The 20,306-nt window shown below is 42.1% G+C and overlaps 1 protein-coding gene across 5 annotated transcripts in view; it reads left to right on the plus strand.

Moving 5' to 3' along the window:
- Positions 1-20,306, plus strand: part of DYM (dymeclin) — a 279,208-nt gene that overhangs the window by 224,543 nt on the left and 34,359 nt on the right. For 4 of the 5 annotated variants that reach the window (XM_072858890.1, XM_072858886.1, XM_072858891.1 and 1 more), the window contains one exon: positions 8,897-9,079. In XM_072858890.1, the coding sequence (XP_072714991.1) occupies positions 8,897-9,079 (183 nt within the window). Of the gene's footprint in view, positions 1-8,896; positions 9,080-9,802; positions 9,928-20,306 lie in introns of those variants that run through there. The other variant, XM_072858892.1, reaches the window with a different exon arrangement.

The raw sequence follows: 20,306 nt of genomic DNA on the forward strand, positions 1-20,306 counted from the left end.
GTCTCACAAAAATGCCAAAGTCTGCACCTCTCCTGCACTTAGGTGCCTCTCCATCCTTTTGGGTCCAGATGGCTGCTGTTCTTTCCTTTTAAAGCAGAGGAGCCCTACTTATAGAAGAGCTTAGTAGGTGTAGCATTCCCCCGGAAAGTGAGACGCCCTTAGGTCACATCTCCCTAAAAGACAGACTGTCAGGTGGAGTCAATGTCTGTCCCTCCTCCTGAAGTTTTGCCATGCTGTCAGAAGAGATCCTCTCTAAAAAGAGAGAATATACTTCACTGTTCATTCAGTGAAGGAGTTACTCTGCTAAAACTGTTTGCCAATTAACTTCCCATGCCACTATTAGTTTCATACAGGGATATGCAGTACAAGAATTAAATAAACCAAACAGATTTCCCAATTATAAAATCCTCAGTAAACAAGTAAAATGGGCCCAGGACTACGGGAGTGAAACATCACCAAGAATCAGTAAATCACTGAGGGAACTGAGGCCAATGTCTAGAAATTTTTGATTGATTTGGGAACCTGACTTTGTAGGGGGATAGGGATAAATTAAAGTGTTTCAACGTGAAGTGTTTTAGGACTGGAATTTCAAAGATAGCAATGGCATGGATGGAAGAAGAGGTGAAGGTGTGACCAGGAGATGAGTTGTGGATTAATTGTAGGTTGGCCAAATAATAAACACGGTATGGTGAAGTTGCGTGAGAAGTACCAATAAGGTATCTGCACCTTCACTCGGATATATACATGTCCTCAGAAACAGCTTTGTATTTTCTTGGTCCGTAGCTGTTGAAGTCAAACCCTGTGGCAAACAGGTTGTTGGAGTATGGAAGCAGTTGGGTTTGCTACCTTGGTAGGTGTTGTTTGGCATGTTTTCCCTTGGAGCAGGCTGCTCCCAGGCTGTTTTCTCTGGGACAGGACACACCACCACGGCATTTCCTTTAGTGTAACCTTGTCACAGGCTGTCCTGGAGGTTTGCGTCTTGATACGGGCTGAAAGCGTTGTGTTTCTCTTGGGAAATGCTGCATTACCGCATGGGCTGGCTTGACAAAATGGTGAGACGTTGCTGAAAACCTGCTCTTTCAGCTTACTCGGTTATTCAGGAAGGCAATGATAGCGAGTGTCAGGATGGTAGGTTTATTTAGTAAAGTGTCTGGCAACAGACTTTGCTCCGGTGTGACAGCTCTACTTTCATTTCTAAGCAGTGATCAGAGGCGCCGGGGTTAGTTTTTGAGGTTATATTCACCATAAGCCCTGCAATTTTTCACTTAATACCTACTTTCCCACAGTTCAGCATTCTGGCAAAAAGTTATCTGGGTTTGACATAGAACAGCCAAAGAATATATGCCAGTAAAATAGATGAAGATAAGATTCCTGTCACCAAAGGCCTGCCTTTGAAGTTCGTTTGCTCATTAAATGTAAGAGCAGCTTTCTTGTGCGCTTCCTTCTTTCCCCTCCTCTCTTCCAATCCTTTGGCAGAGCGAGTTTATTTTGTTGAAGGTTTTATTTTCTGCTGAAAATGTAGGAAATTCAGACAGCTCTCTTGGAAGCTCCCCAAAGCTAATACAAACAAGATACATATGCTTCTCTTAAAGTAACTAAAAATAAAGTAAATTATTTGAAACTACTTAACTGTAGAAATTCCCCTGTAAAGAGGAAAGGGAAGTTTACATCATTATAATTGTGCATGCTGTTGAATTATGTTATCAAGGTGAAATTCCCTGGAGTGTCAACTTGTCTATTCCATACAAAAGAGTACATCACCCTGGGGTTTATAATAGCTGTGTTACAGCCAGGCATGGAAGAGCTAACTAGTCAACATCCAAAACCATAATAATTTGAAGTATTCCTTAGTATCTATGAAGCTAGCTGAAAAAAATGTAATGGAAAGTGAATGAAGCTGTCTGTTCATCGAGGCTTTTTGTGGATGCAGCTGATGGATCTGCAACAGTTTACCAAATTTTTCCTCCTTGTTTCTCCCTGGTAAAAAGAAGAATGGCAGGAGCTGTCTGTTTGGGGTTAATTTGGCATTCTTAGTCTTTTGGGTATGTGTTAAGTATATGGCGTGAGTATCCTTTTGTTTTCCATTGCTGACAAAATTGCCTTTAAAGTCATTATCTGCGTCATGAAGGAAGTAGTTGATCAGTCAAGGTTTTATGTTTCATGTTTACAAATTCTACTGGGGTGGGGGAGGAGGAACTCACTGAAAATATTAATGTGAAGAATTATAGTGAGGCGTCACAGTTAAGGGCTCAGAATGAAGAAAGGCCATAATTAAGGTTGCCTGTGCAACCTTCACTCTCACTTTTCCTCTGTCTGTTCCCTTATCCATATGGTAGCCTTCAGCCTCAGATCTGAGGATGGGTGGTCCCCACCACATGGATGCAGCAACACAAACGTGATGCAGCCCTGCCTGGTACGCAGAGTGCTGTACCCGCTGCTTGCTGCACCTTCCTCTGACTCTTCCTCCACACTACCTGGCTGGGAGAGGAGGACTGGGCTTGCACAGAGAGGCAAAGGGAGCAAATGACCTTGAGGGGGCAGTCAGAGCTAGCTGGGAAAGCGGGAAGTCAGAGATGGTTTTGCTGCTTTGAATTGTGGAGTTGTTAGGAAGGAAACTATTAAAGCATCTCAAGCTAAAGCTCCTTTAGGTAGCTTCTTTACAGCTTTTTCATACTATATGCACTCCTCGCTCCGCTGGAGAGGGGCCTGCAGTGTCAGTAATTGTGAACTAAAGCCACCGAGCTTCAACGTAAAAAAATTTACACTTTTGAAAATTCAAATGCCAAGGCATCCTATTACTGGCAGCAAGATACTGCTCACTAAAAGCCGTTCTTTGTCACAAGCAGTAAGTTCAGAATTGTGTTTGGACATGTTTTTTTGTCAGCCTGCATTTCCATCATGTATTTCTTTTGCTATTATAGGTGACATTTCCACTTTATTTCATCAGGTTTCTTTGGATTAAGACTTCAATACAGTGTGCCTTTCCTGTTTTTTACCCTATTTCCACTGTGCAGTTGTAGCGTATTGCATTACCCATCCCTGCTCGGGTTTTGGTTTTTTAGGCAGATAAGCTTCTTCCTGCTCAGATTGTGCTAACTGTATAACTGCCTTTTTGATAGCATTTGTTGTCGTGCCATTTCAACAGGCAGAAACCTCTAGCAGTTATTTATCTGAAAGTATCAGTTGGCTGGAAAATTGCTGCAATGTGAAGGCACGGTGAGAAATGGGGCTTTTTTAGTAGGCAGTAGTGTCCTAGATGTATATCCATATTGTTGTATACTGCATAGCATCATTCGTACGGATCTTGCCATGAAGGAAAAGGTGCGCTGTTAGATCTCTGATTTTTAAAAAAGTTGCAAAGTAGACCTGGTTAGGCTTACAATTATTTGTTGCTTTGGATTGCAAATTACTATACATCCAGGTAAAAAGGACAAAAAAAAATTGTTGCATTTCAGTGAATTCTAGCTTGCAATAAATAAATATGTAATCATATTATAATACATCGTGTGGACACAAGATGAGACTTAAGTTTGTGTACTAATGCTTTTTAGAATCATAGAATAGAATCATAGAATGGTTTGGGTTGGAAGGGACCTTTAAAGGTCATCTAGTCCAACTCCCCGGCAATGAGCAGGGACATCTTCAACTAGATCAGGTTGCTCAGAGCCCCGTCCAACCTGACCTTGAATGTTTCCAGGGATGGGGCATCTACCACCTCTCTGGGCAACCTGTTCCAGTGCCTCACCACACTCAATGTAAAACTTTTCTTCCTTCTGTCCAGTCTGAATCTCCCCTCTTTTAGTTTAAAACCATTGCCCCTTGTCCTATCGCTACAGGCCCTACTAAAAAGTCTGTCTCCATCTTTCTTATAAGCCCCCTTAAGTATTGAAAGGCTAAATTTTTAGCCTAAAGAAAACTGTAATTATTTCATTCCTCACCCTGAAATCAAGACTTCAATATTTCCTTGAAATCAGCTGTACTCTCACTGCTGGTAACTGGTGTCTGGCAATTGAACAGTTAACCCAGCTCAGGTTGCATGGCTGCAATGGGATGCTGTAGCTGAGTGTCCAGCAGATCTTTGCCATCTTTCTGGGTAAATGCTCAAAAATGCAAAATGTCATTAAGAAATCTATCACCATCCAGCTTGCATCCGTGCTATGAAATACCTCAGGTACCACCCAGAAATGGGACAGTGCTCAGCTTATAGCCTGTACCCAGGACCGAGGGTCAAAAGATGAGCCAGGCTCAAGCAAGGGGCTTCTGTGCAGCTCGGAGCCGAAGCGGGGACAGGAGCACTCGAATCAGCTCTGCGGTGAGAACACATCTCGTGTGACAGCCGAAGGCTGGCTGAAGTGAACATCAGGCTGCTGAGATCTCAGGCTGCAATCACAGAGAAAATGGCTTCAGCAAGACTACCAGAAATCTTAAAAAAAAGTGTTCCTTTCTCTGAAATTTAATACAAAGCTTATTGCATCGTGAAAGACAGCCTCATGTCCACCCTTGCATAGAAATGTCTCTTCATAACATCACAAGTGACTGAAATTCTGATTTTCAAATGACAATTATTTTCCATATAAACTAACATAGGAGAAAATAAAACAACAGAATAATTTTGTTTCAGTTTTTATTAGACAGTACAAGGCATGAGGGATGGTTAAGCAAAGTTAACCTGAATGACACATGGACATGTCTTCCCTTTTCTCCTAAAAATTATTAACATTTAGAGGCTTGAGATTTGCATTCATTCCTAATAGAACTTTTTTAACCAGTTCTCTATTATTATAAAAATTAGAATTAATTTAATGTCAAATTAAATTAAAAGGATGACCACTCAGAATGTTCCAATGTAGGAAACAGAAGATGGGTACTATAAATTAAGCAGGTTTTTGGTGACACTGAGATCTTGCATACCCCACTGACAGTGATTCAACTGCTTTATTTTTTGGTGGGTAACCATGCCTGTAAGGAACTGAACTGTGAGCACCTGCCCAGGGTTTGGCATTTAGGCTGCTTGACTTCTCTGATTTTTTATAAGCCATATACTTTTCAACTGTTTTTACACATCAGTGTCTTTCCAGCAGTAAATATTGAATTCTCTGGAAATCTTTGCCCAGGAGGATGTCATGCTAATTATTAATTATATTGCAGTAAGGAAAGCAACAGTATTCCAGGATGGTCAGAGACGAGAACATCCAGCTCTGCCCATAGTTTGCCTTGGCTTTGCACATTTGTGTGTTCCTTGTTAGTGTTTATCAAACTCAAATTATTTTTCTCCAGATAATGTTCTCATTCCTGTGGTCGTTGTGTTTTCCTCTGCATCCTCTCAGCTTGTTTCCATTCTCTTTTCTCTGGCATTATCACTTGTTTGTTCCTTTTTATTTTAACAAAAGAGACCCAGACTACCCAGAACTGTACCTGGATCTCTTGTAGCTGTCGCTGCCTGGTTTGTTCCTTGTGCAACTAGAACATGATCAAGCATCTGGCTTTTTGCCTTAAAAATGAAAATCTTTGCAAAAAAACTACCACATTTAATTCCTATTCTGAGAAGGAACCATGAGGTTGTTACCTAGGATTACCTGCAGTAACGTTAGTACTGTGCCTACATTCCCATCCTTTTTGTAGGCATGATTTCAGTCTCAAAAATTTGGTACCAAGCTTTAGCTTCCAAGTTTCTTTTAATGATGGGTATAATTATTTCTGTGGGCATAAACAAAAAAAAGGAGGGGGAGGACTGGTACTCATCAGTACCAACAGAGGCAGCTGAGCCCTGTTTTGTAAAGGAATACTGGAATAGTTTTAAATGTGAATGCCACATTGAATTTGTCAGTGTAAGCAACAGGAAAATGCCATTACTTTTAACTCCTCTTTCCTTTAAATGTACTGTTTAATAGATTGAAAATTGTCTACCTGTCCCCCCAAAATCAATATCTGGCTTTTATTTTCATATAACAGCTAATTCAGTCAAAAAAAGAGTCTTACAAGGTTGCTGTGGATGATATGGTAGTCCTTGTCTTGCCCATACATGTTCAGTGTTTCAGCTGTGTTCAGATGGTCTGAAAGTTAATACACAGGGTGATAAACTTCTCTTCAACTGCGAAATGTTTTTGTAACCTTATTTTTATCTGTCGTGATGCCATGTCTAGATGCAGAGGGGCCGTAGCTTGATACTGGTGATACAGAGCAACAAAAGCACACAGCATTTTATCAGCTCTTGCAACATTTCTCCATTGTCTCATCCAAATGCTGTCCTTGGCTTTCTGCTTGTTTTTTCCTGTTTTGAAAACTTTTAAGCCTTTACAAATGTTTTAATCACTAATTATAAGAGCGTAGAGCTCTCCAGATAACATATATGCAATACGGGAATTCAGTCCCACTTCTCTGTCTTTTATGGAGCTCATTCTTCTTATAAATTATTTTTTTGGTATAGTCAGTTACAGGTAAAAATCTTCTCTGTAGCTCCTGGATTTCTTCATTTGGGTCCCAGATTCTTCATCTGCAACACCATTGTTGAAAAACAGATGGTTGGTTCTGCCCATCAGCTTCGAAAAACTTTAATTACTGAGCAATAATCTCTGGTAACTTTTAATTGTTTGAAGCTGACCAATAACTGAGTCTGCCTTTTCTTGAAATAACATGTTTGTAGATGGTTAGCAACACTTTTTGTTTAAACTAGCTGTATGCCCGGGTTTTAAGGTGAACATATTTTATTAAAAAGCATTTAGTTTTTGAAAAGCAATTGTGTGGCTTGTTACCTTTCTGGTAACTGGATAGATCTCACTTGATCCTGAATCATAATGTTTCTACAAAAGTAATGTATTCTGTATTTTAGGGTAGTGTCTCAGCCACTAGGTCATCCTGCTGCACTGGGAAGAGGATTACGCCAATGCTCAGAGCTTTTTAAAAGCCACCATAATATACTATATTCTGAATTAAATCCAAGTTGATAGGCACGTACCACTCCACAGATGAGTTAGCCAGGTATGGATTTTTCTTCAGATTCCAGCTGAAGCAATTATTTCAGGTTTTGTGTAGTATTTTGCATTATACTAATTTCACAGCATCTAACTGGGATGCTATTTCATAGCGCGCTAACTAGGAAACTACAGACCGAGGAACCACCTGTGTTTTGAATGTAAGGATTGTTTCTGTCATAGAAGAATGCGATCCCATTGACAGACTAAGTAGCTGCAGTGATCAGTTTGTAAGGGTTTCTACCAACAGTTAGCTACGCTACAACGGTAATTCAGGTGGCTGAGGCAAAGCTATTAAAAAAGAGGAGATCCTCACATTTGGAAAAAAAATCTGTAACCTCCACAGTCAGTCAGACATCATTGCTAAAGAAGAAAATTTAATTGGAGTGTGTGCACCAAATATTGTTCTTCAAACAAGAATTTCAAAAGGCTTTCATCACTTAAGTCTCCTTTGTACATGCAGAAAACAAGCAGTGTGCACAACCAAATTAGAGTGCTGCTGCATTTCAGCAGCAGTATGAGGACGGGCACTCCCTTCTCCATGGTCCTCAGCGCTGTGGAAGAGATGGAGGAGCAGGTTAGGGGAATGATGTTGCCTTCTGCAGGGCCATATCTACGCTTGCAGGAAGAAATGTATCTTTGCTTTCCATTGAAAACAGACAGAGCAAAGTGGTAGCAAAGAATTTTGCTCTTTATATGAGTCTAACCAGGATAATGACAAGTTCCTGTATTCTCTTCTGCCTTGGTAAGAGCGTATATCTGACAAGTGACGATTCCTACAACGCTACCTTAGAATAGAAAATAACTCAACTATGTACAGATTGACTGACAGTCCAACAAAACGCTGTTGCAAGTACAGCCTCGTTATTTAAGTGCCTTATGATAACTCAGAAAATGACTTTGTAGGCAGTCGGCAAAAGGAAATGCCAGTGGTTTCAGTGTTCATACTAAGCAAAAAAACTCAAGCTGGTTTGGTATGATTCATGTTCTTGCCAGACCTGTAAAGTCTCACAGTCTGACGTTTGATGTGGTGGAGAGACCTAACGATATGATTTGCCTTTTTTTTTTCCCTATCCCAAGGGAGCACAGACAGCTCTCTGGCCTAAACAACCATATCAGGCATATCCCGATGTGCAGCCCAAGGAGAGAAATCCAGAAGGCTAGCAGGGGTTCACATGCCAGCTTGTTCAGCTTAGAAAGTTTGAGTTTCAAAATCATCAGAAATGGTTTGTCAGAGGCATTGACAAGATGAAAAGCTCTACAAGTTTATCTTGAGCATTAAGGCTTAGTGCACTACAAAAGGAGATTTCTTTTTTCATTTATTCGTTTATACAAATATTCTTCAAAGCCAATAAAATTAAAAAAAAAAAAAAGGACAGGGACAAAGTCTGGAGAACAGTGGCAGATGTTCAAGGTGCAATGGGTTTTGATCCAGTCAGTTTTCCTTGTCCTGTCTTTGCTTTTCTCTTTCACCAGCCACTTTTTATTTTTCTGCTTTTTTTCTCTCTTCTTCTCCCTATCCCTCCTCCCCAAGCAGGGGCTCAACAGAAAATTTATTAGATTAAATGTATGCTGAAGTGCTTTTACTTAGCATGGGAAGGGTTGAAAAGACTAAGTTCACTTAACCCTTAGTGAATTTGGTTGATGACAATGTGTTAATGCTTTTTGGCATGAGAAGATGGCTCCTGTTGAGAGAATCAAGCTATGAGGCTGAATACTAGAGTGTGGTGCATTTTGGTTAAAATTGTGGTTATTACAGGAGAAAACGGATCTCTTTCCAGATACAGGCATGCCACATTTGCTCACCATTGAGATGTTAACCAGCTAATAGCTCCATTAGTAATAATTACCTGTGCTCTGTCTTTATTACCTAATATATTTTACAATAGAAAAGGGCACACTAACCTTCTATTCCTTTCTTAAAGGTGCAGGATCTGAATGTGATCGAGGAAGTGATCCGAATGATGTTGGAGATCATCAACTCCTGCCTGACAAATTCTCTTCATCACAACCCAAACTTGGTGTACGCGCTGCTTTACAAGCGGGATCTGTTTGAGCAGTTTCGAACTCACCCTTCCTTCCAGGACATAATGCAAAATATAGATCTGGTGAGTGATATATTATTTAAAGGATGCTTGCATGTTGTTATTTGATCTCTTTATCCTTTTGAGAGGTGGAAAATATTCATCCTCTCTATCACTTTCTTTTAGAAAGTGTTAAAATGTTGAGTTTCTCTCCCCTATTTTCTGGGCTTCCACTGTGACAACTTCTGGGCAACATCTTTAACTCAGCAGAGCCAGGGGGATTTGGGATGCATCTGGTAAGGAATTTCCAACCTGTTACACATCTTTCAGTCCCCTAAGGAAGGACAGCATCAGCTTCTCTTAACTGCCCCTTGTTAGAAACCTGTCTTTCAGGGGAGAAAAAGTAGATTTTCATCATCAACTAATCTTTTTCTTTTCTCTTACTCCCATCACCAGCCTATTAATGAATATGGGGGATTTTTTAAAAATAGCGAAGAGCAGACATTCAGCTGCCTTGTTCCCTGAGCTGTATCTAAATGTGTGTTGCTTTCACCTGCAGAATGTCTCTCCACAGCAATCCCTTTGGGTAAGTATACATTTTAGAAGAAAACAAAAGGAAATAGCAGTGGATCAGAAGCTGTTACTGGTGTGGCTCTCCATGGAGTATGACTTTGGAAAACAGTTAGTTGTTAATTAATTACTGCTGCATCTGATAGTGGCTTTAATGTTCATATTGAGAACCAGAGTAATGATTCCTGCTAGAAAATAACAGGTTTTAAGTGCAAGAAATGTTTCTCTGTCCTCTAGTCAGTATTTGCAGAGCTGAGCAATGCTTGAAGTCACGCTGTGACCACTGGATGCGAAATACTGGAAGGGGAGGCTGAACAAGGTGCTAAATTTCTTGCTGCAGTGAAAAGTGCATTTATTTGGTGTGAATAAAAATCTGCTGACATTCTGTTTTGATCTGCTTTTATTTTAAAATATTACAGAAGATTGACAGATTTCTGATGATCCATAAAGGAAAGTAATTTTAAATGCTGAACTGAAATCTTGCTCTGTACCTATCCCTTCCTCTTCTGTTCTCACTTCATAATTTCTGGTCATGCAAGAGCCTGGAGAGCAGAGGATTCAAAGCTCAAAACTCTCCAGACTTTTGGCAGCTGCAGACTACAGCCAGCATGATACTGCCTGGATGATTAGGACAAGATGTCTTCAAGTTGTGTAAAGAGAGGATGTGGTGCAGTGAAGATAACAGTCATCTTCATTCCTGACTGAGATAGGGACCTTCTCTGGTTACTTATCCAGATCCAGGAAAACTAGTGGTGACCAGATCCTTCTGCATGACAGCCCCGTGCCTCCCACAGATAGCAGCACATCCTTTCCTTTGTAACACTTAAGTGTAGGTTTTCCTCAACAATTTAAACAATTCCTCCCCAAAACTATTTAATATTGGGTTACAGCATAATGCCAGTTACATTCAGAAACTATTTAAAGCTTTTCAAGGGAGCATGTTGAATTTTTAAATAGCTCCTTTGTTAGAGAAGTGAGGATGTCAAAAAAAGATTATTTTTTTTTTAAATGTACCTGTCACCAGCTGGCAAGTGGTAAGAGCTGTCAGGCTTGCAGATCTTAATAAAAGATTAGATTCAGCTGACTCCTCTTCTACCCTGTCACATCCTCCACTTCATACACTGTATCGGCAGCACTACCATCCCGGGCAGAACCAGTCTTTGTCTTGTGTGCTACAGCCAAAATTTTTTAACTGGTCTTCCTATCCCTTGAAAAAGGGGCAAATCATGTTAATTTTACTATACACATGGGGGGAGCTTGTCTGCAACCATCTGGGCAGTGTCTGAGAAGAACCAAAATGAGGTCCTGGCTCCCAGGCTTTGCTCAAGCTTTTCCCTGCAGTGATGGAGGTGGAAGCTCCATCTTCAGGGCCACAGGACATTGTGAATGTCTGAAATGTTGGTGTGCTCCAAAAGGAGTCAGAAAATCATGGGGAAAAAAAAAATCTTTAAAGATTTGGCTCAGTAAATTCCTAAACTGTGTGTTGCTGGAAGCTGGGAGGGAGGATCTCCCTGTTCTTGGCCTGCTCTTATATTCTTATTTAAGCACCCATCCCAGCCTACTGTCAGAGACAGAATAGTGAGCTGGCCGGGCTTTTCCTGTGGCCAAGGCTGATTATTCAGAGGAGAATGGATCCACCAACTTCCTATGTATCACGGAGCTCTGTTGGGTTTCAGGCTGCTGTGCTCAATGTAATTTTGGTGGCCCAAAGCATGTAAACCATAGGTGTAAATGGTAGATGTTGCAGCTTTTGGTAATGGAAGGGTGGGAAGGAGAAGTTACCTTTCTGAAGACCCCAAAGCATGTCTGCAGGGGCTGTGCTACATCCTGATTCTCTCCATCAGTACTTTTTCTGGTCATTAAACTGCAAAGTACAGTTGGATTATCTCCACCCACACTGCAGTGAAAGTATGAGTGTAATTTCCATCATCAGATGCCACTAGAGGTCCACACGAGCAGAAGGTGCATTTTACGTTCTGTGTCACTCCAACATCCTTCTGTGCTTCAGCAAAATCCTCCTTACATTAGGTGTAAGATTTTCTGATCCTAAGCTCTAGTTCAGTTTTGTATTTCATACGGAAATACTATCAGACAGCATGGTAATGTTCTATATTGAAGAACTCTGACCAAAATACAGAATATGTGCAATCTGTAATGATTTTTGGACACTAAAACAGTTGCCGGGTTGCCTTGTCAAGAATGTATAAAATGGATATGACATATCTTGACTTTAATAGTTATTGGTTTTACTCTGCTGCACATAATGTTCTCATAAACCAAATAGGAAGCATGGAAGAGGTGAAAATGCTAAAAAGTGGATGCAAAATGAGTTGGAAAATGTACTGAGAAGATAGTAACGGTGCAAATGGAAAGAGGCATCTGCTGCAGTCCTGTGTGGGTATGCAAAGGGAGAATAGCCCAGAGGTGTCCTCTAAGCCTACTCATGCTAGTGACTTCTTAGCTGGATTACTCTGGGTTTAGGCACCATGGAAGAAATTCTAGGGAGAAACAAGAGCTGTAGAAAACAGGACCTCTGAGGACAAATAGAATGGGTGCTGATTAGCCAAAGGAAGGCTAAAGGTGATATTTTTCAAATAAAACACTGCTGTGAAGGGAAAGGGAATAACCTGTTTCACATACCTGTGGATTCACAGGTCATAAGGAAAGACTTTCTAATGTTAATAATAACAAAGCACTGTGGTAGGTTTCCAGGGACTTCAACATTGGAGACCTCTGGATAGCAGACATTTGGCAGGATGACACTGGAGCAGAGGACAGAGCAGATGTGTCTGTAGGCACATGTGAATATGGGGATGGCTCTGCAGCTCCACCAGCTGCTCAGACCAGAGCGGCAATTGCCCAGGTTAACTGTGGGACAGACTTGGTCACAGTAACTAAGGACTTTGCCTCAGGATTTGGACCATTCAGGTTACTCTGGAGATAACACTCTGTGTGCTTCATAGTTGAGGCAAAAAAACAGGTAAATGTTTAAGGGTCCTCAGTGTATAGAACACTCTCTTATTGAAAACTACTTATCTGCCTCTGGGTTTTTATAAATAAGCTAAAAATCACCATTGCCAGCTGATTGGGAACATATGGGAACAGTTAATGCTGTACAGAAGAAACTGAAATCAAAATACCTTCTGTTTCCTATTAATTTACTTTTCATTTTAGAAAGTCATCTTAATAGGATATTATGCATCTTGTTTAGCTAAATGGGATATTCTTCCTCTGGATGGTGAACAAAGAGGAATGCTATGGTTCCTGTTCTGGCCTCCTGCAGAAATGTTTCAGCTGTGAACTATCTATATGCCTCTGTTTCAGAGGTGGTCTATAATTTGGTCAGCAACCTCAGATGTGTCAGGAATTTGGTGGAGACTCTTCATTATTCATTTCTAAAGATGAGTTTGGTTCATGGCCGTCATGAGAACTCACTGGCTTTCATTACTTTCATATTTCCTATGGGCTAGTGATAGATACCGTGTGGTTGAACAGGCTTAACTAGGAGCTGCTAGAATTTTGTTTGCAAAATAGTCTGATAGAAATCAGGAGGTCGGGAGCAATGGTTTAATCACAGAATCACAGAATCATATAGGTTGGAAAAGACCTTTAAGATCATCGAGTCCAACCGTGAACCTAACACTGCCAAGACCACCACTACACCATGTCCCTAAGCACCTCATCCAAATGTCTTTTAAATACCTCCAGGGATGGCGACTCAACCACTTCCCTGGGCAGCCTGTTCCAATGCTTGATAACCCTTTCAATGAAGTAAAATTTCCTAATATCCAGTCTAAACCTCCCCTGGCACAACTTGAGGCCATTTCCTCTTGTCCTATGGCTTGTTACTTGGGAGAAGAGACCGACCCCCACCTCTCTACAACCTCCTTTCAGGTAGTTGTAGAGAGCAATAAGGTCTCCCCTCAGCCTCCTTTTCTCCAGGCTAAACAACCCCAGTTCCCTCAGCCGCTCCTCATAAGACTTCTGCTCTAGACCCTTCACCAGCTTCGTTGCCCTTCTCTGGACACGCTCCAGCACCTCAATGTCTCTCTTGTAGTGAGGGGCCCAAAACTGAACACAGTATTCGAGGAGCGGCCTCACCAGTGCCGAGTACAGGGGCATGATCACTTCCCTGGTCCTGCTGGCCACACTATTTTTGATACAAGCCAGGATGCCATTGGCTTTCTTGGCCACCTGGGCACACTGCTGGCTCATATTCAGGCGGCTGTCAACCAACACCCCCAGGTCCTTCTCTGCCAGGCAGCTTTCCAGTCACTCTTCCCCAAGCCTGTAGCGTTGCATGGGGTTGTTTTGGCCCAAGTGCAGGACCTTGCACTTGGCCTTGTTAAACCTCATACAATTGACCTTGGCCCATCGATCCAGCCTGTCCAGGTCCCTCTGTAGACCCTTCCTACCCCCAAGCAGATCAACACTCCCGCACAACTTGGTGTCGTCTGCAAACTTACTGAGGGTGCACTCAATCCCTTCATCCAGATCATTGATAAAGATATTAAACAGAACTGTCCCCGACACAGAGCCCTGGGGAACACCGCTTGTGACCGGCCGCCAACTGGAGTAAACTCCATTCACCACCACTCTTTGGGCCCGGCCATCCAGCCAGTTCTTTACCCAGCGAAGAGTACACCCGTCCAAGCCATGAGCAGCCAGTTTCTCCAGGAGAATGCTGTGGGAAACCGTGTCAAAGGCTTTACTACAGTCTAGGTAGACAACATCCACAGCCTTCCCCTCATCTACTAGGAGGGTCACCTTGTTGTAGAAGGAGATCAGGTTGGTCAAGCAGGACCTGCCTTTCCTAAACCCATGCTGGCTGGGCTTGATCCCTTGGTTATTCTCTACATGCTGTGTGATAGCACTCAGGATGATCTGCTCCATCAGCTTCCCCGGTACCGAGGTCATGCTGACAGGCCTGTAGTTCCCCGGGTCCTCCTTCCGGCCCTTCTTGTAGATGGGTGTCACATTTGCTAATCTCCAGTCAACTGGGACCTCCCCAGTTAGCCAGGACTGCTGGTAAATGATGGAAAGGGGCTTGGTGAGCACATCTGCCAGTTCCTTCAGTACTCTCGGGTGGATCTCATCAGGCCCCATAGACTTGTGAGTGTCTAAGTGGTGTAGCAGGTCACCAACCATTTCCCCCTGGATTATGGGGGCTCCATTCTGGTCCTCGTCCCTATCTTCCGACTCAGGGGGCTGGGTACCCAGAGAACTATTGGCCCTGCTATTAAAGACTGAGGCAAAGAAGGCATTAAGTACCTCAGCCTTTTCCTCATCCTTGGTCACTGTGTTCCCTCCCCCATCTACTAGAGGCTGGAGATTCTCCTTAGCTCTCCTTTTGCTGCTAATGTATTTGAAGAAGTATTTTTTGTTGTCTTTTACGGCAGTAGCCAGATTGAGCTCTAGCTCAGCTTTGGCCCTTCTAATTTTCTCCACGCACAACCTCGCTACACCTTTGTAGTCCTCCTGACTTGCCTGCCCCTTCTTCCAGAGGTCATAGACTCTCCTCTTTTTCCTGAGTTCTAGCCAGAGCTCTCTAGTCAGCCAGGCCGGTCTTCTTCCCCGCCGGCTCGTCTTTCGGCACCTGGGGACAGCCTGCTCTTGTGCCTTTAGGACTTCCTCCTTAAAGAATGTCCAGCCTTCCTGGACTCCTTTGCCCTTTAGGGCTGCCTCCCAGGGGACTCTGTCTCCTAAACAGGCCAAAGTCTGCCCTCCAGAAGTCTAAGGTGGCAGTTCTGCTAACCCCCCTCGCCGCTTCTCCACGTATCAAAAACTATCATTTCGTGATCACTCTGCCCAAGACGGCCTCCAACCATCACATGGCTCACAAGTCCTTCTCTGTTCGTGAACAAGAGGTCCAGCGGGGCACCTTCCCTAGTTGGCTCACTCACCAGCTGTGTCAGGAAGTTATCATCTGCCACACACTCCAGGAACCTCCTAGACTGTTTCCTCTCTGCTGAATTGTATTTCCAGCAGACATCTGGTAGGTTGAAGTCCCCCACAAGAACAAGGGCTAGCGATCGTGAGGATTCTCCCAGCTGCTTATAGAATAGTTCATCTGTCTCTTCATCCTGGTTGGGTGGTCTGTAACAGACTCCCACCACAATATCTGCCTTGTTGGCCTTCCCCCTGGTTCTTACCCATAGACACTCCACCCTATCATCACCATCATCGAGCTCTAAACTATCCAGACACTCCCTAACGTGTAGGGCTACCCCACCGCCTCTCCTGCCTCGCCTATCCCTCCTGAAGAGTTTATAGCCATCCATCGCCGCACTCCAGTTGTGCGGGTCATCCCACCATGTTTCCGTGATGGCAACCATATCATAGTTTTCCTGATGTACGATGGCTTCCAACTCCTCCTGCTTGTTGCCCTAATGATGCAAAGGATTCGATTGATGCAATTTCCTACTAGGAATTTAATTCTCTGAAGACATTTCCCTGGTAGATTTTAAAATTAGTTGAGTTGGCTTGGCTCTGGCATAGCAACTCCTATTTGAAGACCTGCAGGACTTGCAGTGAACATGAGAACTGATCTTTCATGGTTTTCCTTAAAATACCCATAGAAAAACCTTGATCCTGCTAGTTACTGCTGGCTAAATACTTTAAGTGATTTTTTTTTTTCTTTTTTCTTTCTCCCCACTCCTACCCACTTTCTTTGCTAGGAGTGGGGAGATGAGAAGAGCAGAGTACCTTGAAAAGTTCATGTGTCTTTGAACGTGTTCCTAGTTTCAAGGTGAATCTGAAAAACTTCAGTACTTCAAGTTTGCTGATAAACCTTTTGTGTTTCTCCTGCTATTGAATCACCTTAAGCTGTTTTGTCCCTTCTTAAATCTGCGAGTGCTGGCTTTGCCTCAGTTTTGCTCCAGGACAGAGGGTATGACTATCAGCTACTGAACGTAGCTGTGATTTATGTTTTCCTAAGGAAGCTACTTAGCTGAAGTGCTAATCCTGCGGTACTTTGACAAGAGTTTTGTTTTCTCCTTTTCTTCTCCTTTCAGTGTGCCATCAATACAGCATGTTGCCTACCAGCGGTGAATGCGGCTGGAAATGTAAAATAGCCAATGTCAAAATGTGCGTCTTTCTCTTTTCATCACTTTCCGAAGGAAAAAGAAAACAAACCCTACAAAAAAGGAATCGGAACTTTTTCATTTGGTGCCAAGTTATTTTTTTTCCTCTTTTGCAGAGTTAACCTTAGACAGTTGCAGGCAGAGGAGGCAGCTGTGAATCACACTGTTATTTTTAGCTGGAGGAGAAAGAGAGGAGCTGTAGTGTTAGTTAGGCAGCGGCACTGCCTGTGAACGGGCTGGGGCATCGCAGCACTTCAGCATCCACTGAAAACAATCCAAGTGGAGAAAACATCTTGTCCTTGATAGCTCTGCTGCTTGGTGCATGCTATAGTAAATAGAAATATTTCTTTACTCCAGCCTTTCAGCCCTGTTGAAAACAATAGATGGGTGAAATAATAAACATTGTGGTTATTACCTCATAATCTTAAACAAAAAATCTCCAAAAACTGAAATGTCTCTTTTAAATCATTCTAGCTTTCTTGTAGCACTCTTAATCTCTGGAAATATTTTGTAAATTTATTGTTTAGAAAACAAAAAGACTAAAGATGAGTCTCTCAGGGAAAATTGACCTCTTAAATGGAAAAGCTTTATGAAAACTGATTTTGGAAATCACTATAGAAGACAGTTTTTGTTTAGAGATCTTGAGTATATTAATGGTATATTAATACAAAGCCTGGAAATCCCTGAGCTGATGGTGACCAAGCTATGTCACTGCATTCCCATCACACCACATGGTTGGGTAGCTTGCTCAACCAGAATTAGACTCTCTGCACAGGGCAAGGCGCTGTAGATACACTGTTTTATATGGACACTGATAAGATATTCCTGATGAGGGGTTGTCTAATCCAGGATTAGACATGCCTTTTAATCTCTGTTAATATGGAAGCCAGATTGGAGAGAGAGCTTTTTAAAACGGGTTATGTTCCTTGCATGGAGAGGGCCTTTCAGCACACAGCATGACTTGGATACAAGTAATTCACAGCGACTCGTTAAGTTTCTTGTTATTCTTCTTCTTAAGCAGTCTTTGCAGTTGTTTCCTGTTTTCTTAGACCTGCTGCCCAAATAATTAATAAGAAAAATAATTTTCAGAATATCAAAAAATGGACACCATAAGAAAAAGAAAAAAGATGTCCATCTATCAGTCTAGTTCATTTGCCCAGAGATCTGCTTTTTTCTATGCATTACAGTAATATGCTCAGCATTGGGTTTTAAAGCATGTGCTAAAACTTGAAACACATTTAATATTATCCAGCCAGTTTGCTTTTTCTGGTTCATTTTCTTTTTAAGTGGACAAGGAGTTGAAATCTGATAATTTTCATTATTATTTTAAATGCAGCTCTGTTACTTTTGTGTAGAGGATAATTAAAGCTCTTTCAAAGGAAAAGGCTACTCTTCCTTAATATTATGTTAAGCTTTTATATTTTTATATTTGGGCAGATTACTAGGTAAAGCGTTAGATGTTCTGCTATAGAAGAGATGGGAGCTTGGGCAGTAGGGATGTAACGCTGGATGCTTTTTGGTTTTATTACCAATCTAATGGTAATAAGCAAATGCCTCTTTTAGGATCTCCTCTGTATAACTTTTTTTTCTCTCCTTTTCTTTTTTATTCTGGCCCCCCCCCCCCCCCCTTTTTTTTTTCTTATTGTGGTACTTACAGGTACCTGAGTATCTCATTGGGATACTGTACTATCAGGCTTCCTATCAAGAATTACTCCACTTCTATGTTGTCTGAAGTAGTAAGGCAAATAATGCTTAGAGATAAGTATTATTATTTAAGTAGTTATTTTTCATTTCAGTCTTCAACTGCATACCAAAAATAGCCATTCAAAGGTCTGTGAAATGCTGACATAGCCTGAAAATATTGGAAGCCTATCGCACTTTTGTTCTTTGTGAAATATAACTCAACCAAGATTAGTACCTTTACCACAAAAGCATAAAAGTCTTTTAAAAACATGTTAAGATTGGAGGCTTTGACTTTCCAAACTAGGAAATGCCAGAATTCAGGTAGTATCTGTGAGCTTCATTCAGTTTTTAATGCATATGCATTATTATAGTATTTTATCCTTTTGATTAAAAGCCGAGTATTAAATTTTGCTTTTGTTGTGGTTTAGCAGAACTTGAGCTAACAAGGCAGCACTAGTGGGATGGATTCTCTGCGTGAGCCTGCCCTGAGCGAGGATAGGTTTCACCAGTGATTACTGACAACAGAGGAGTGTTGAAATGCAGGAAGATGGGGTTTTTTCTTTCAAAGTTTGTGGGCAACTTTCTCGTTCCTCTGTGAGCTGTGTATCCTCTACCAGCAATTTGTCCCAGACTCTATGCCAAAACCATGTCAGCCTCACTCCGAGGTCCTCACGCTCTTTGTGCAAGCTGTTTCTTGCCATTTTCCTCTGTAATTTCTGGTTCCTCCCTCCAGCTCCTTTGCTTATGAACTCAGCACATCTTCCTACTTCTGGGCTTTGTTTGTTTTGTTGGTTTTTTTTCCAAGGATCAGAGATTACAGTGCTACAGTGGGTCCTTATCTGTTAAGAATGTAAAACCTACCTGCAACATCTGCCAGAGGCAGTGAAATTGTCCCTTCTGTTCAAGTATGGAGATATCGTAAGGACAGTACAGAAGGTTAAACCTGAATTTTCTCTTGTCTGATTTCCACACTTCTGTTGTTTAAAACAAAACAGACCCCCCCAAAAAAAAACAAAAACAAAAAACACCACAACAACCCCAAAAAGCAACTTCCAGCAACTGTCATCTGTCTCGCTTGGTGCTTCAGTTTCTAGAGAAAAGTGCTCTGCGACCCAGCAAATCTACCTGCTCAAAACAAGGGCTAGGGTTTTGGGGATCACAAGAGAGGAACAACAAATTTGAATCGCACAGTAATCAAGCCATCAGCTGTCTTTGTTTTATTAACAGCAGCTGAGCTGGGAGGCATAATTAGGGTAATGGTTTCTGGCTCCAGCTGTGTCTCACTACAGAACAAAGAGAGCTTAGCAGAGATTTTGTAGTATAATATATTTTTCCCCCACTTCTATTTGGGAGAATTAACAAAGGTTACTTGATGTGCTGGAGGTTGGGATTCAGATACAAGTGGACATTAATACTTTTCAAAGGAGAGGTGTCCAAAGCCTATGAGATGTCCGGGAACCTACCAGCAGCATGTGCAGTGAGCGGAAGCTGTGCATGGCTCCAGCCAAGGGGTAGCTGGGTGCTCATGTGTGCATGGGCTCTACCAAGTGGCTCTGACCATCTTGTGGTACTTTCAAAGGACTCTAGGTGTTGAAATTTTGCCCCGTACCATTTTTGCGTTGTTCTGAGTTTTGGATCCCCTGCATGACTGATGAGTTCCTCTGGGATAAAGGATGGGGTTTGCAAAGTGCGCTCTTTTTGGATGAAAGGAGCTATAGAAATTGAGGTTTTCTGATATCCCACATGGAGAACTGTTGGTGGGATGTCTGCTTCTGGTGTGACCTACTGAGCTTGGAGAGGGATAAAAGTTAAATCTTGACCTAACTGTGTTCTAGCTAACAAGGACTAGCTGGGTCACAGAAAGGGGGTGGGGAGGGAAATATGGTGAAAAGCAGCTTGGCCTCACCAGAGAGATGCATGGAGGATGAGAGCATTGAAAGGGAATGTACATGTCCTTGGACCTGGATTCTGTGATG

Source organism: Ciconia boyciana, chromosome 4, assembly GCF_034638445.1.
Source record: "Ciconia boyciana chromosome 4, ASM3463844v1, whole genome shotgun sequence".
Classification (NCBI taxonomy): domain Eukaryota; kingdom Metazoa; phylum Chordata; class Aves; order Ciconiiformes; family Ciconiidae; genus Ciconia; species Ciconia boyciana.